Source organism: Camelus bactrianus, chromosome 13, assembly GCF_048773025.1.
Source record: "Camelus bactrianus isolate YW-2024 breed Bactrian camel chromosome 13, ASM4877302v1, whole genome shotgun sequence".
Classification (NCBI taxonomy): Eukaryota; Metazoa; Chordata; class Mammalia; order Artiodactyla; family Camelidae; genus Camelus; species Camelus bactrianus.
Window position 1 is genome coordinate 72,682,056 of NC_133551.1, and position 17,455 is coordinate 72,699,510.

Genomic DNA, 17,455 nt, shown 5'->3' on the forward strand with positions numbered 1-17,455 from the left:
TTGGCCTAGAATCCGATCTGCCAAAGTAACGCCGCGAAAGACCCAAAGCCCCCCCCTCCACATGCTGTGCCGGGGTGGCGATGGTACACCCGGAGCAGAAACCGGATTCCATCTGCATTAGGTGGCAACACAGAGCCCACACGGAAGAGCCGGAAGTAAGCTCTTGTTAATCTGCCTTGTCACAGCCGGCATCCCTGGTCAATACGGTACTCACCCTGGCCTGATTTCTTCAATATCTGGAACAAGATTGAGAAATTCATTTTTTCCTGCTCGGGCCAAATAGGGTGTTTCCACAGTTGGGACAATCTGAAACTGTTCAAATTCTGGGCAGGGACTAGAGGCTCGGGAATTGGCTTCAGGAGTCCTTGAAAAGAGAGAGGTGAGGAAGAAAGGGGTAGTGCAAGCTTCAGTAAGGTCAGTGCACAACCACCTCACCAGGAGGAACAGCGCTTCTCCCCGAACACCTTGCAAACATCAGTTTCAGAGAGCGTGGCTCAGAAGACAAAGCTGGCGTCAGAAAGGTAATTCCAAATTCAACTGGTGTCATCCCTCGGAAGTTACAAAAGGAAACTGATCACTGATGACTGCCAAGTCACTCAGTCTGCCCTCCTATTCTGAAGCCCTATGAACAGAAGTGTCTGGAATATGAACTCCATTCCCTCACATGTTTCTACTTAGTCCCAAGGCCACACCCAGGGCAGTGGTTCTCAAAGTGTGGTCCCTGAGCAGCAGCAACAACTTCACCTGAAAATTTGTTAGAAATTCTAATTCTCAGGCTCCAACCCAGACCCACAGAATCAGAAACTCAGGATGGGGTTCAGCCATACAGGATCTATTAATAAGCCTCCCAGGTGATGCTCATGCCTCTGAAGTGTGAGTGAGGACCACCGCCTGAGGAGTGGGCAGAGCAGGCCAGCAATGCGAGGAACCTGGGTTCCTAAATGACCGCGTGAGCACAGCTGCAGCACCAACCTGGACCAGCCCGAACTGCTGTGTGAGGAGGGATCCCTACGCTCTGTACTGTTATCTTTGTAGAGCAGCTTAGTCGAATTAAATGTACTTCAGTCGCCCGGCTAGCTCAGTTGGTAGAGCATGAGACTCTTAAATGTACTTCATTAATTCTCAAAAGCCATTTTTCTCATACTTCACTGTTTCTTGAGTTGGGAATGCATCTTCTAATTGATGGCATGTCACATTTTAGTTGGCACTACTTTTTCTTTCTTAGTGGCACATAAAACAATGTCTTAGAGTTGATGGCATCCCAAATCTAATTAAATTACCTGTTTGTGCTCTTTTCTCTGGCCCACTGTGTCAGTGTTGGTAGAGGAAGACAGACCGCTGGGTGATAGCCAGATGGGTTCTGACAGGTGAGCAGAGTGAATGGACACAGGCAAGGGAGGTTGGTGGTGCAGTGCAAAGCAGTGGTTACAATGGAATCTAGACTTTGCCTCTATTATTCTTACTTGTGTATTTTGTTGAGTCATTAAAATATTTTTTCCAAAATAATTCCAAAATATTTTTCCCAGAATGGGGCTTCCTGTGCCTGATGCAACTGGGGAGACATCAGGGTTGTGAATGGATGAGTAAACCAAGCAGGAAGGGATTAAGAAGAGGAGTCTATGATGTGATGCAGAAAGTAAAGTGTGATGTTAAAAGACGTCAGCAGCATCTTCCAGTCACTGTGATATCCAGAAAAGGCTCCCACGTATCTCCAAACACTGCCGGGGGGACCGTGCTGCCCTCAGCTGAGAACCACTGAGCTACAGGAAGGTTGGCATTTTCCTTGGTTTATAAAAGATTAGCTTCTTCTCTCAGTGAAACCTGGGTACTTACTTCTGATCCAAAGAGTTGCTCCTAGCGTCTACCAGAGAGGGGCAGGTGGAGGAGGGAGTGAGGGTAGCACTGCTAAAACTGGACACAGAGGGATCCCGTCCAATCGGAGAGATGTCAGACAACTGCAAGAAAACAGGACACGGCAAGGGAGATTCAGATGAACAAAACTGTCTCTGCAGGGAACAAGTTTTGACAGCCAGTGACTCCCTTCCACAAATCTTCTGTTTCAGGTCATTCAAGAAAAAGTCTTACAAACATTTGATGGCTTGAGTGTCACAATAGGAATCAAGATGTTTACAAAAGAGGCAAGGCTAGCTTTACATTTATACAATATATTTATATTTTACATTGCTACTGCCTCTTGCATTAATTAAATGACCCTATCTACACGTGCCAAGCACTTATAACAACAGGCACTGTTCTAAGAACACAGCAGAGGCCCTGGCCTCCCAGAGCTTACATCCTAAGTGGAGAAGGCAGACAATAAACCAATCCACACTTTAAGGAGTGTCAGGCAGGGATCAGTGTTTCAGCAAAAAATAAAGCAGGAAAGAGATTAAAAAGTCTGAGAGAGCTGCTGGCTTGACAGTATGGTGGTTAAGGAAGTTTGCCCCAGAGAGGCAACATTTGAGCCGAAAAATGAAATAGATAAGGAAGTCAATCACGGGAGTATCTGGAAGAAGATCATTCCAAGCAAAAGAACAGCCAGTGCTCACAACCCGGAAATGAACTTGGAGTGTCTAGGGGATAGCAAGAAAGGTGAAGACGATTAGAACAGAAAGCATGATACAGAAGTTCTTTAAAGTGCTCACCTCACTCTTAATCAAAGGCAACAAAATTCTATGCCACTAAGAATCTCAGCACTTCTTGTGCCCTGTCATGTAAAACAATATATCCCTCCCTACAGAATATTCTTCTCCAAGGGATTCAGAGAAAAGCCAAATGTTTCCCATCTGATAATCACTCTAAGAGACACACAAGAATACTTTTATCTTCAGAAGTCAGAGTTCTGCAAACAGAGTTTGCAAATTAAACAAATGCAAGATCAGATACGTCCTACAACCTCAAATACAATGCTATGCCTGTCTGAAGCCCCCAGAAAGCAGCATAACCTGAGGACAGGAAACGTGAGCTGCTCACCTTACAGTCACTGATGCTGCCGTGCACCTGGCTGAATTCTCGGTTGAAAGTGTGGGTGAGAAGTTGCAGGCACTAGGGAAGAAAAAGGGAAGTGTAAGAGTTAATGGTTAAACACAGCCCTGGATTAAAGCAGGGTGGGAAAATAACATGCTAAGACCCAGAGTGAAGTTCAGATGCTGTTCAAATCATCCAAGCATATAGCAAGGGAAGCCTGGTACATGCCTAATAAAGACGACAAAATAAGTGGATAAAAAGCCATTCTTGAGGCTACAAAAGTGAATTATTGCGACCACAGTTTAGAAGTGCTTCAGAATGCAATAACTTCCTTTTCATCCTCCATTTACCCTGGCACTAAAAGACAGGAAGATTTTTGGGTGGACATAAGTTCCTGAATCAACCAGAAGGCATTTGATTATTAAAACAACAAACCCAAAATCCCTCGTTTCTGTACTCCACTGTCAGCCAGCTGCCCAGACGCCACATGCCCAGAAGTCACCTTCAGCAGCTGCCTGGCCCTCTCCTGCCATATCTGGGCATGAAGGTGCCAGTTCCACCTTCCAAACATCTCTTCCACGATTCCTCTCCATCCCACATCCTGCCACAGTTAAAGAACTACCGTCTCTCGTCGGGGTTACTGAAATAAAGAACTCTTCCTGCCTCCAGTCTATCGCTTCACCACAAATCCACCCTCTTTACTGCTGTCGGAAAAATCTCCCTAAAACACAAATACCTATTTGAGATACTTCCGCATCACTCCCAGGACTGAACACTTCAGTCCAGTACACAGACTCCTCATGATCTGGCTCTGGCCCATCTCTGTCCCTCTCCTGCATGAATTCCCCAACGCTGATCATGCTGGACATGGCTGGCTCTCTCCTGCACAACCCTCCAAGTTCAGGTCATGAGTGCTCTCCTGTGGAGGCCTCTCCTCGGACTCCCACAGCATTCTAGACCACACCTCTATTATCAGCTTGTCACCTACCGCCTGTAAATTTATTAGGTGTAGAAATCGAGTCTTACTTATTTCTATTTTCACAGTGTTAGCCCAGGCTTTGAAACAGAGGCCCTCAAAGAAAGATAAAGATGTAAATGAAAAAAGGAAAGACTAGCTCACTGAGATTCATGGGGGAAAATGCTCAGCAAAGAGGAAGGGAGTCACACCTTGGTGGCCAGCTCTTTCTCTCGATCCACCAGGCTTTCAATGTCCGCTGAATCGTAGCCACTGCTCTCACTGGGTGTGATGGCACTTTCAAAGGTGGTGGTTGAGATCTGAGAGGAGATGCTGGTGGAAGTGCTGAGGGTCCCACTGCTGAGACTGGGGGACAACGAGTCGCTCAGGGATTTGGGGATGCTGTCACCAAGTCTCTCACGGAGCAGAAGGAAGTGGCGGGTTTTCTCCACCTAAAAAGATCAACACTACTGCCTCAGCAAACACAAGCTCATCAAGATCTTAATAAGCCAAACATTATACCTCCAACGTGACAGAAAACTCAAAAGCCAGGATCACACAGAGAAGGTGAATGTGGGAATCGTGCCCGAAGTTCACCAGAGCACCTCCTGCCCTGGGGTACCTCGTGCAGGAGCTCCAGCTTCTCCAACTCCCACTGGTGCTCGAGGATGAGGCTGTCTCCGCGGGGCCGCCAGCCCGCCAAGTTCTCTTCCCCTCGCACGTATGCCACCGAGGTGTCCAGGATCTTTCTTCTCCTCCTCTGCATGCCTGAGACAAGAGGAAATAATGCTTTTTTCCCCGAGAAAAACCTGACTCCAATTTTAGCTCCAAAAGAATTGATAATTCATATAGATGGCAAACTGAGACAGTTTGGTCTCAGCACGGGATTTTGATTATTAATAAAAATTGATACCATTTCCCCCAAAGCAACTCTCTGAACTTCTTTTAAAACTGAATTTTATAATCTTTGATAGTTATGAAGCTGATAGTGCAACTTAAGAAAATGTTAGTTATTATGTTAAGTGAAAACAGAGAGAGATTAAATAGTCTGTATACTATGGTTCCAAATATATAAAAATACACCCATACAAAAAGAGTGGGGCAAGTCTCCCCACACACCCCTCATGTCAGTAGCTCAGTTAAGGTACTGCCTACAGTCCGTTGTGGTGGATGACAGACTGCTTTAGCCTCCATTATTTCCCATTAATTTTTAAAAATGTTATACTGGCTTCACATATAAAAGACATGAATTTTATGTTAATTTTAAAATTCCTGAAGGAACTATCGAGACACAATAATTAGCTGCTACTGGGACTTGGGTTCATACTCAAAGTCTTTTATCTCAGTCTTACTGGTGGGCCCTGAACTCTTTTCCACATATGTTCTCCAAAATGATTCAAACTTACATTAAATGTTCTTTAACACTGAGTTTTGTCCATAAAAATGTAGAATACTGCTTAAGGCCACCAAGCTAGAGGAACAACAGCAGTCCAAAGAGACATTAAAAAGGACCAGAACAAGTTCAACTTAATAATATATCTTTCTAGAGGACAGGAAGTTGGATTTTAGTTTGACAACACCTATAAAGTTATACTGTCAAGTTATCTTCGGGGCTGAGGTGGGAACAGAAATGGTTCTGAAGTTTCCCAAGCCAAATTCATTCTAATGCACTTGAAATCTTTTACAGAATTCCACAGCCCATTAACATTTTGTTCCATACAATTTTTATAACTGTGTTGCATGTCATAAACCAAACAGTGTTGCAACTCAGAAAAAGGTAATTCCCACCACCACCACCAAAGTGGCTTGTGAAATATATCTGGTTTCCAAAAAATGTATATACATCCTGCATGGTGGGGTAGATTTCTGACATAATATACTCCAATCATACGCAAAGACAGCAGTCACCTCCCCAGTCCGCGAACTTACCTGGACTGCCTGTGTCTGCCATTTTGCATAAGCTGAGTTCATAAATTCCAGTGACTCGATTACTATTTAAATGAAAACAAATAAACAACTGCTTAATTTCACACAGCACAAAAACAGAAAAATCTCAGTTCTCGTTACTTAAAACATTATGTTCTCTGCTGGGCCTGCAACCTGCCCTCAAATATAATTACAGATGCTTCTTATCAATCACTGTTCTTTTCCTGTTCTGAACATCAGTATATTTTTTCTAAGAAGAGTCTGTTTTCATTGCAATCTTTTGAACATTCTCATTACAATGGATAAATAAAACTGAATGATAAACTAGAAAAGTTATATTACAAATGCAAAAATTAAAATTTACTTTTTCTTACCCCAAGAAAGAAGAGATGAGGGGGAACAAGCCTGACCAGAATGAAATGATAAACCACTTCTAGGGGGTGTGATTAGGAAGGGGTAACTGAACCTTCTATTGCACTAGTAATACTCAGTTTTTAAGCTGGGTGGTGATACACAGGTATTCACTGTATTATTCTTGATGCATTTTTATATATCCTAAGTATGAATAAATCTTGAAGAAAATCCTAACTGGTAGTCTGTTAGAAATAAAAATGACATTTAAAAGAACATTTAGTCCCTGCAGAATTGTTTGAGACGTGTTCACAATGGAACATTCCTTCCTTCCTTCACTAACTCATCTATTTATCAACAGTTTATTAAATGCCAACATTCAAGTCACTGCAATCCGGGTATCAGTTACCAAAATGTTACAGGTTGTGAATCTGTAACGGCAGCCAGAGATACCCAGAAGACTGCTGATTCCATATGGGGCAAACCAATCGAAAGCTAAACTTGTCTCAAAAACTCACGAGTCTGGTGACTTTGAATAGCCGCTGCCGAAGAGGCTGCGCAGGGAGCGTGGCGGTGAGATCTTGGCGTCCCGGGAATAGAAGACCATGCACACGTCCTTGGTGATGACAGCTGGCTGGATGCAATGATCCAGCTGAAAACAGACAGGAATGGGCTCCGATTAAAAGCAGATGGAGCATCTCGACCAGTTTGGGCATCACCATATCTGGAAAGCTGGTCCCAGATGTGAGGGGTGGAGGATTTGCTCTACCAATTATTTCAGCGGCAACTCAGGAGATACTGTGCACAAGATCACGTGGTACCCTTTGCAGATGCATTTATCTCCCCCCCACCAAATTTTCAGTTTTTCCTATAATAAAGGCTAATGTTCATTGTTTATTATGTGCCAAGCACTGTTCGAAATCCTTTTATGTGACCTCTCAACAACTTCCTGAGGTAAATGCTATTATTATTACCCCTGTTTAAGAGATGAGGAAATTGAAGCACAGAGAGAGAAAGGCACTTGTCCAAGGACAAGTGACTGGCAGCACAGAGACTGGAACTCAGATTGGCTAGTTCCACGGTTTGTGCTGTTAACCATGACTAGGCTCTGTCCACAACTACAAAAGAGACAGTTTTCTTAAAATCATACATTCTTTGAAGAATAAGGATTAGGATACTAAAGCTGATACTGTAATAAAAGTTATGTGACTTTTTTATTAACTAGAGACCAGGAACAGAATCTAATATAACCAGAAGAGTCAGTAAAGCATAATAAGAGAAATAACTTAAGGATATGGATGGAGAAAGGAGAACAAAACTGTCAAACCTTTCCTCCCCACTTCCTGTTCTAACTTGCCCACTGTTTAGGGCTGGCTGTTCACAATTTCTCAAGTCCTGGGTCTTCTCACCTCTAGGTAGGCCGACAAGGTCATGTAGATCTTCTCCCCATAGGGCGTCACTCGGTTCAGGAGGAGGGAGTTGTGGAGGGAGCTATCCCACACAGCCTCAAAACGATAGAAGGTCCTAAGGTCAAAAGGCAAGAGGAAGTCATCCAAAAGAAGCTGAGGTCACCCTAGTCCAGGTACTGTCATTGCCAGTAATGCTGCAGAGCCCTACACCAACCAGCACTTCCAGTTTATGGAAATCCAACAACACAGCAGAACCTGCATCTCCTGGGAGGAAGAGGCAGGCCTCCATCCTCTTGCCCTCACTCAGCATCAAGGAACACTCAGTTATGCTTGTTTTCGTTTCTACTAGCCTGCTTCTCCTCTGCCAATAAACATAAACACAGTGAGCTCAACCACAAGGATTAAGATGAAAAGGATGAATGAGTCTGGACAAAAACTAAAAGGAGAAAGAAAGACTAAGCTAGCTCCTCTGTCAGTCAGCAGTAAGGGCAGGAAGCAAAGACTCAGTCATTTGTAAGCTGCAGTCTTCGTATCTCAATCCTGTTCTGCTGAGCCTCTGAAATGTCACAAACATACCTGGGAGAGTATAGGGAGAAAAGAAGGAGTATAGGGAGCCTTGTTTTAAATAAAAGAATAAAACATTATTCTTAGTTGACATCTCAGTAAAAGAGAACGAATTTTAATACCACAGCTAGCCAACTAATATTTATGAGTTTTCAAAATAATCCACATGAAAACCTTACATTTAAATAACAACTAGAGGCTTGATTATTTGATAGATACCCATAAACTGGTTTTTTAAGTTGTTTTAATATCTTTCTTTTTCCCTACTGGTAAAACATCACAGACGCTAAATGACATTAAATCTTACAGCTCCGCCAGTTTCATCTGCAACCCCGAACTGAATTCAACAGCCGTGTTACAGATCAACTCCCAACTCCACTCCGTTAGAAGTGTGGGGCAAGACACCTCGTTTACCCCTGCAGAGTGGGTTTCCATCACCACTGGCTCTTTGCACATGTAATACACTTCATCCATTTCAACTAGAGAGAGTTTTTGCACACCCTGTTCCCTGCCCAATACATTCTACTTCACTCCCTCCCAAATAGCAATCTCACTGTTGTCTTTTCTAGACTTCCTATGACAAACAGCTGGCCCATATTCTCTCTAAGCACATCTCCACACTCCTTTCTCTTGAAACAATCATACAGAAAACCATACACTTCTAAATGAACTCCTTAACCACACCTCATCCTCTGAGGGCCGGTGTATGAAGCCCTGATTGTTTCATATTGTAGCTCCTTCTAGATCTAAGTCTTCCTGAAGTACAGACGACCCTTGACCAACAGGGGTTGGGGCCCCGACCCTTCACATAGTCAAAAATGCATGTGTAACTTGCAGCTGGCCCTTGACATCTGAGGTTCCACATCCACAGATTCAACCCCGGACCATGAAGCACTGTAGTACTTTCTACTGAAAAAATTCCACGTGTGTGGACTGTGCAGTTCAAACCTGTGTTGTTCAAGGGCCAGCTGCACAGGATACTCTCTCTAACATGTAGTTTCAAGGCAGTATGTGTGGGTCAAGAAAATTATCTACAAGACAACAAAAGAATATACAGACAACTAACAAAATAAAGATGGACAAAGCAACAAAAGGACCCAAATAGTGACCACAAAAAAGGACAACAGAAACCTTTCCCCAGCTCCTGAGCTCATTGGGCTCAGCAGAGAACCCTTTATGCATTCACAAAGCCCTGTTTCAATCAGATCTTCATTTTAATTTGGTTTAAGATAAATTATAATACTGTGTGATGAAATCCATTACTTCAGCAGAAGCCACCTGACTGAGGGCTGTCCCCGAGACTGCCCTCTTACTGTGTCCCAGTGATTGTCAAGGTACCTGGAATGTCGCGCTGCAAGGCCTGGCTACACCCATGCTGAAGTGAAATGAAGCCCCTCCTTAGAGCAAGGGCACGTGTTCCTTCGGAGACACCTGACAGACATTCCTAGCACTGCTGCCTACAATCTGTGATTCATTAAGTTCCAAACCAGAACTTAAGCACCTGCCAGGGCCAGTATTTAGGTTTCATGATTCCCTTTCAACTGGGGCAAATGTTGGAATTTGTGTAAGAAAGCTTCTTCACATTTCTGTTTTTCAGGTTAAGTGACAACTTAACCTAAAGAGGAAATTTCACTGGTAGAAACTTGGCTAACATAAAAAAAATTCTGACTCCACTAAAATCTTTCTGAATTGCAATGTGGGGGGAAAAGGTAGGTTTTTGTTTTATGGGTTTTTTTGGTTTTGCTTGGCGCTTGGGAGTTACTGCAGCACATTTTTTTTTTGAAATACCCACCAAGGGTGGCAATTCTTAAGAGGTAATTATAAGAAATACAACCAAGACTGGTGAGAAATGTCAACTGAATCAATCTATAGCAAAAGAATTTGGAGTTAGAAACAGGGCTAAGTCCTAAGACATGTTTTCTTGTATGGCTCCTCAGGTAGTCAGGAAATGATCCGAGGTGGATCTCTCAAGATGTTCTGGACAACGGCAGCATGTGTCTATGTATGTGTATGTGTGTGTGTGTGTGTGTGTGTGTGTGTGTGTGTGTGTGCACGCACATCTTTAAAAAAACACTTCGGCTATACTGTCATGTATCACTTCCCTCAGTTTTCTTGTCTAAATCAGATGAAGAAGCAGATGGGAAAAAATTTCCTTCACTACCAAACCAGGAGTTTTTTCTATTCCTAAAGAAGAAAATAAATTGATGAGTCAAGCAGTCCTGACAGGAGAAAGAGAAAAAAAAAAACAACAAAACCCAAATATTTCTCAAACTTAGCTACCCAAACAACCCAAATTGGTCTTTACTACTGCACAGGACAAAACAAAGAAAAAAGTGAACAATTATGCAAAGCCTGAGATTCCGTATGAAATGAGTGGGTAATATTCTGTTCTGTAATGTGGAAGAGGAAAACCTGAAGGGGCGTAAGACCAAAATGGGCGAGTTTAATAAATGGAATGACAAAATAATTAAGAACTCTACAAATTACTTAAGAAGCTGTATGTGAGACTACACACGTGTCAGAAAGCCTTAGGGCACAGGGGTGCAGAATAAGGTCTTCCTCTATTCTAGGTGGGCACAGGTTTGCATGGGGGAAAACTACTAAATTAAAATAGCAGTCGAAGCAACATAAGACATAAAGCATTCTGATAAACTAGAATCTTAATCTTTATGTGCAAAAAAGCAAACAGAAAATACCTAGGAATATCCTTATCAAGAAAGAGCCTGCAAAAACACAGAAAAGGTTTTTGTTAGTGCAGCAAAAGAAAAGGAAAAAAGAGAGAGAGAAAGAGAAGGGAAAAAATATATAAAAAGCACAAATTTGCTAATAAGCAAAGTGAATTCAAGTGGACAATTAGCAGAGAACTCCATGGGACAATCTGATAGAGGGCTTACAATGACATGGGTCCCTCCCCTGACACATTCAGTTGAGGAAAATGCTGGGCAGAGAAGGGAATATGAAGATCACCTCTACTAACAACCCTGTAGGAGGTGACTTAGTATCAGAAACGGCAGGAAGTTGCTGGGGAGTTAAGGGAAAATCAAGCCAATTAGGTAACATAAACGTAGGGCTGGGGAAAAAGGAATCACGGCCCTTGTCAGTTACACTCCACTGTCAGTGTATCAGAAGAGCCCTCTAATACACTTACAGAACACACAGGAGTTCTGTGAATTCAACTTTAACCATTAAATCTTAGGCAAAAAGAACAAAAGCTCTCTTAAGCAAATTCCATTTAGCCACTTACCACATCAACTTATGCTCTCCACAGCCCGAAAACATGAAGATTGATTCCACTTGTCATTGAACATTATTCTAAAGTAATGGGATGCTCAAACACCCAGACAATTTGCTACAAAGAGCTGAGTTTCGTGCTTCTCAAGTGTCAGTAGGATTTGGTCCCAAACCTATTTATGCAGCTGTATTTGTTATTATAATTATTAATTTAATTAAACTTTAGATAAATCAATGAAACATGAGGGCAAAAAGAATTTTTGTTTAGTGTGAAACAAAACTAAGTGTGAAAACTACGTTGAATGTTTTTAAAAGATCTGATTATGGTGAGCTGTTTACAAACAGCTGTTAAATTAAGTATGGGTGAGATCAATGTAAAAGAAAGGGGGAAATAATAAAATTTTAATGATACATGATAAAAAGTTTAAAGGATTGTGCACTTAGATCTTCTTCATCCTAGTTCCACCAAACTGAAAATCACAAATGATGAATTATGGGCGTGGTTTTACAAGAAAGACAATTAGAAACCTAGTAAGCCTACAATTAAAGAAAAGGCCTTCTTGGCCCTACAGCAAGAGCTTGACAAGTTAATGTGCATTCATATAGCGTAAATTAAAACAAAAGTGTTTATAAAGTGTGTACCTTTTTATTATTCTTGACTTTAGCAACTTTTTTCATTAATTAACTCTAAGCTTCAATTGTGAAAGATGAGCCGCTTCTAACAAAGCCGAATCCATCTTCCACAGCATCTGACCTGCTGCTGGGCATCAATCAAAGGCTTCTGAAGATCACACTAACTAGTTTTAGCAAATTTAGCACAATGAGCATTTCAACCAAACACCATTATTCCCTGTGTATTTTGCTAAGTACCCCAGGGGAATTTAAGATAGATTTCTCATTGTTGCAAAGAAAACGTAGTGAATCCCAGCAGAGGAGAGAATGCTATGTGGGGTTAACGCTGACTTCAGAGTGATGGTATTGTTCAAGATTCTGCCCGGGAAATCTTTATCTCTGCCCCTCCCCCTCCGCAGACACATACCCTTTCACCCTCCTTTCCTGTCTGTCCACAGCCCCTGCCAGCTCCTCTTACAGGCAAAAAGCAAACAGACATTCTTCCTTTTTCCTCATTCTTATGCAAAACTATAACATAAGGAAACAATGTAAAGAAATTAATCCTAGCCCAAACTTTTAATTCTGTTTCTGCATATTGTCTAGTTTTTCCTCTCCCTCTTGTCACAAGTTGTGATCAAGTTTTTCAGGAGCAGACAGACAGTGTTCTGAGCCCACACCAGAACACACGGTCACTCCTGTTTTCCAGACTTCACTCTGTAAAGAAATGGAGTCTCTGTGCACAGTGACAGGACTCCTTTCCTGGAGAGGTTAAGAGGGCCCCAGCAGATTTATTTCCAGTCTGATCTGGGAAAGCAGAATGACTAAGTACTTTATGCACTGTCTGTCATCACTTGATTATAAAATGGAATTTTAAGGGAAGCTAATCCAAAATTAAAAATAAAATTTATTATTTATGGCAGCCAATCTTGGTCAGAAGACTTTATAATAATTTATTGCCATTATGAATAAACAAAAATGAAAAGCAAATACTGAGATTCCCTGAGCTGATACTGGCAGCAGCAGAGACGAACACAAGAGGGTTCACTATACACTGGAGGGCATGTTTCCATGACACCCAAGACCGAGAGGTGAGAGGTCTTCCACAGCAACCACTTCACAGGAAAACATCTGGTCTTAGCCAGGATTAATCTATACTTTTAAGCCCACGGGTAGCATGCTGAATTTTCAGCTCCTGCTTTTTCCCTGTCACTGTGCTATATCTACTCAAACTCCGCACAGGACAGAACATTTCTGTTCTCTGAGGGTACATCACATGCGAGGTGCTCTGATGACTTATGTATTTATCTTGGAAGAGCAGGGTGGGCAGGGAAGGAAGTAGGGAATTTTGAAGTGAAAAGGGTTTTTTTCTCCATCTGAATAGGAGTCATTAATGAACAAGGAATCTAACAGTGCATCAAGCAATCGGCCCCCATGGGGCTGACGTCTCACACTCAGGGCGCCCCACCTGCTAGAGTTGTGGGACGACTTCAGGTACTTGGCAGAGATAATATTTAGGGAGAGGATGGCATCAATTGCAGCTTCATCCACCTCAGCCTTATTCCTGATTCGGCCTAAAAGAAAGAATAAAGAAACCAGAACAAAGATACACTAAAAAACAAAACAGTAATTCAGTAAGCCAAAAAGAGGCTTTTAAATCTTTGTGTAACTTCAGGTGCTGTAGAATGGTCCGTCTCCCATTCTTCTTCCTGTCTCCCCTTCACATCCCATGTCTAGTCAGCTGTGAAAACTTACTCTTTGTTCAAAGAGTTTCTCATATCCATCTCAACTTTTATTTCCAACATCACTGCCCTGCTCATGAAGGTCATCCCCTCCGGATCTGAGACACTGTAACAGCCATTTAACCGGTCTCCTAGCTGCTCTCACATCGCCCCCTTTCCAATCCATTCTACATTCACCTTATATAAACTTCTTAAGCCACTGCCTTCATGACACCACTTTCTTGTTCAAAATCTTACAGTTCTGTTTTCAGATTAACACTAAAGGGTGCAGCATTGCAAAGAGATTAAAAACAGCTTCTGGACTGCCTGGTTTTAAATCTCAGCTGCAACACCAGCTATCTGTGAGAACTGGGCATACGCTCAACCTCTCTGAGCCTCAGTTTCCTCACCTGTGAAGCTGGAATATTAATTCTTGCCTTATGAAATTTTTACAATCATGTGTTTGTCATGTTATGTTATATTAAATAAACTAATATTTTTAGAGCATTCAGAAAAACACCCACATTTCATGTTTGTTTTAAAAAATAAATCATAGGGTTATAGAGAAGCCTCGGTAACTGCTGCCTCTGCATCATACTCTACCCTTTCTAATCAGAAACCATCTTTTCTGCTTTGTGTAAAAATTAATTTTGAAAAGCCTGGAAACCGCTGCCCTGGATAGGAGAAAATATGATCTTCCTTCCAGGGGTTCTGAATCGGGTCCAGAGATACCCAAGGGGTTTATGGATAGAATTCAGGAGGTCTGAATTGGATGGAGAAAAAATTTACAACTTTATCTTCAGGAACCTCTAACTGAAATTTGGCTTTTCCTTCAACTACGAGGGGAGGGCACAAACCACAGGAGAATCAGCAGTACCTGTGACTCTGCCCCCAGTAGAAACCACAAATGTTTCCATATCACACTAATGTGAAATATCTTGACACACATCACCACTTTGAAATGGTAGAAATTAGACCCGCTGCTTACTTAATGCACAGTTTGTTACACATTTGTTTAGTATTTTAACAACTGTGTTTCAATATTATTAGTTCCCTTTGTAATCCTAAGTTAAGTACTTTATTTTCTACATTTAAAAACATAATTTTGAGGCTTCTCCACTGCCAAAGAGGTCCATGGCAAAAACAGGTTCAGACCCCTGCCTTAGACCATCATTCTGAAGCCTGTACTGTTTGGCCAATTTTTCCCTCTCACTGTGCCTTAGTTTGACTGCTTCACTCTGGCCATAGGTTTCCACCATTTTCACATTAGACATTCCTGACTCGCTAACTCCAAATGTTTGCATGTGTGAAAAACAAACAAAACCCTCTAATTTCTCTCGAATCTCCTCCCACAAAGCTACCCCAGGACTCCTGGGTCCTTTTTGTCAACATTCTTAGTGCAAGTCTTTTTCAGTTGTTCTCATTTGGAACTTACTCCTCAAACGGCTTTGTACGTACACACACACCGTCTCCTCAACTAGGCTACACGCTCATGGGGAGCAGGGACTTCCCTTTGCTCTCTCACAGCCTCTAGCACAGAACCTCCCGTGGTAATAGAGGAAAATAATGGCAGGCAAGGTAACCTTTGGTGGGATCTGGGAAACACGAATAGTTTCAAACTCAAGGCCTCTCTATTCTGCACAGCCACGTTCCAGGCGCAGTCTTCCACACTCTCCCTGTGCTCCAAACAGGGAAAAGCCTCATCTCTAAAAAGGCCCGGCCACATCCTCAACAGATGGAATGTACTCACCTACCACCAGCTCACGAACATCCTTCCAATGGAGTTCACTCCCCTTCTCATGGATAATGGTCACTGTGATCCTTCTCTGGATGCCCTAGGTAACGGAGCAGGGTTGCAATTTAGTTAGGACAATCTCTTATTTCCTCTTGTTTGTTGTTTTCTGGATCATATGGTGTAGGGGTGGGCAGGAAGGAGAGGCATGGACAGAGAGAGGCAATGCTGTCCACATTTGTTTTTCTGAACAAAGGGACATAGGTCAGGGACTAAGGAGGAGCCAGGTTCTGATACTGCCTTAGGAACAGATGCCCAGGCTGTACATCCCATAGTATGCCCACCTGGGTCATAAGCATTTTTTGAGCACTGATGAAATCTACTTTTGATTTGCCAAAGAGGGACCTACATTTCCTGGCCAGATCTTTAGTCCTCGGAAATCTTCATCCTCTATCCCTATTAAGAACTTTTGGCTGTGAAAGCACAGTTTCCAAACATCACAAAGTGAAGACTGTGTAAAATGATATGGGAGCTGCACAAATTATAGTAACTGAATGAAACAGACTCTTTTCAAAAAAGCTCTTTTAAAACACATGTATATATAAAAGCAAGGGTATATATAAGCCAAGGTTTGAGAAAGAAACATTTAAAAACAAACATAAAAACAAAACAAAGACAGGGCAATGTCTGGCAACTTCCAAATGTCCTTGAAATGGAGATTAAAAGCAAGGAAACAGAGTTATGTTTCTTATTCTAACTCTTTTTTGGTTCTCCTTCCTAGGCCCTATTTTGCTCCCTCATTAGTACCTGGTGAAGCAAAAATGTCCCCTGGCAGGGTAAGCCTGCTGTATGGTCAACCACAGCTGGGATGTACCTACAAAAACAGAAATGCAAAAGAGGGAAGTTAGACAGAACACTTGTGCTAACTGCGACTTCATCTGCAAGGTCCTCCCTCCCTGGATGCTCTAGCTCTCCATGGTCTCTGTTTTTCTAAACTCTAATCCCATGTCTTTCTCACCATTTGGGCCTTTAATCATGCAGTCATTTGCATCTGCATTTAGTAAACCTCTCTACATATCTCTGTCTCATCATCCTGACTAGACTGAAGTGTTCACAGGGCAGTAACATCTTTTGGCTCCATCCCAGCTCCCTGTCTAACAAATATTCCATAAATAATGTATTACTGCAATGGCACATGTCAGGAGATAAGAAAGGGATAATTTCAGATTCTACATCATCTTTTTGAGAATCAAAAAGCAATTAACTCACTAGAAACCATTACTGTAACTACTTCTCCGTCATAATGCAAGTTATAATCACATTATAGATCTGTCTATGGAAAGTCAAATTCCGTAAGCAATGCCACTACTGACAACTACATACAGGATCGATAGAGCCAAACCTCACACATAGTAGGACTCAATAAATGTTTCAGGGAGGTGATCATGATGGTGGTACTCAGCATCATAAGCAGAGAATCTCTCAGATAACGTTTATCCCCTACCCTTTACATTCACTGATATAGCCCCTTGCCTCTGTTTCAGGAGAGAGGTTGCCTTTATTTGTATTTTTCAAAAGAACTGAGAGACAACTATAGACAGTAAGTACATTAGTAATTAGTCTAATACAGCTCATACAAAGAAAATAAGCTGATGCTGACCATTCTGATCTGGGTCGGTGGGCCTAGGGGGTGATTCTGCCCCCTAGGGGACATCTGGCAATATCTGAAGACATTTTTGGTTGTCACAACAGGAGGGGAGGTGCTACTGGCATCTTATGGGGAGAGGCCAGGGATGCTGCTAAAAACCCTACAATGCACAGTACAGCCCCCACAACAGGGAATTATCTGGCCTTAGACAGTGCAGAGGTTGAGAAACCCTGGTCTACAGAATATCCTGTCCCGTAAACCCGAGATACTAACGTTAAGTCTTCGGCCATGTGTGCAATAAATATGCTTCTGACTCCCTTTGCTTTGCTGCTGATAAAACCC

General features: G+C 42.3%; 1 protein-coding gene across 5 annotated transcripts in view; it reads right to left on the reverse strand.

Annotated features, from left to right (window-relative positions):
* KIF1B (kinesin family member 1B) overlaps window positions 1–17,455 on the reverse strand; it is a 135,564-nt gene that overhangs the window by 5,561 nt on the left and 112,548 nt on the right. For all 5 annotated transcript variants that reach the window (XM_074377450.1, XM_074377453.1, XM_074377452.1 and 2 more), the window contains 11 exons: window positions 16,273–16,339; window positions 15,484–15,568; window positions 13,481–13,586; window positions 7,609–7,723; window positions 6,718–6,851; window positions 5,852–5,913; window positions 4,545–4,690; window positions 4,135–4,374; window positions 2,974–3,045; window positions 1,834–1,955; window positions 215–364 (listed from right to left, as the gene is read on the reverse strand). In XM_074377450.1, the coding sequence (XP_074233551.1) occupies window positions 215–364; window positions 1,834–1,955; window positions 2,974–3,045; window positions 4,135–4,374; window positions 4,545–4,690; window positions 5,852–5,913; window positions 6,718–6,851; window positions 7,609–7,723; window positions 13,481–13,586; window positions 15,484–15,568; window positions 16,273–16,339 (1,299 nt within the window). The remainder of the gene's footprint in view (window positions 1–214; window positions 365–1,833; window positions 1,956–2,973; window positions 3,046–4,134; window positions 4,375–4,544; window positions 4,691–5,851; window positions 5,914–6,717; window positions 6,852–7,608; window positions 7,724–13,480; window positions 13,587–15,483; window positions 15,569–16,272; window positions 16,340–17,455) is intronic.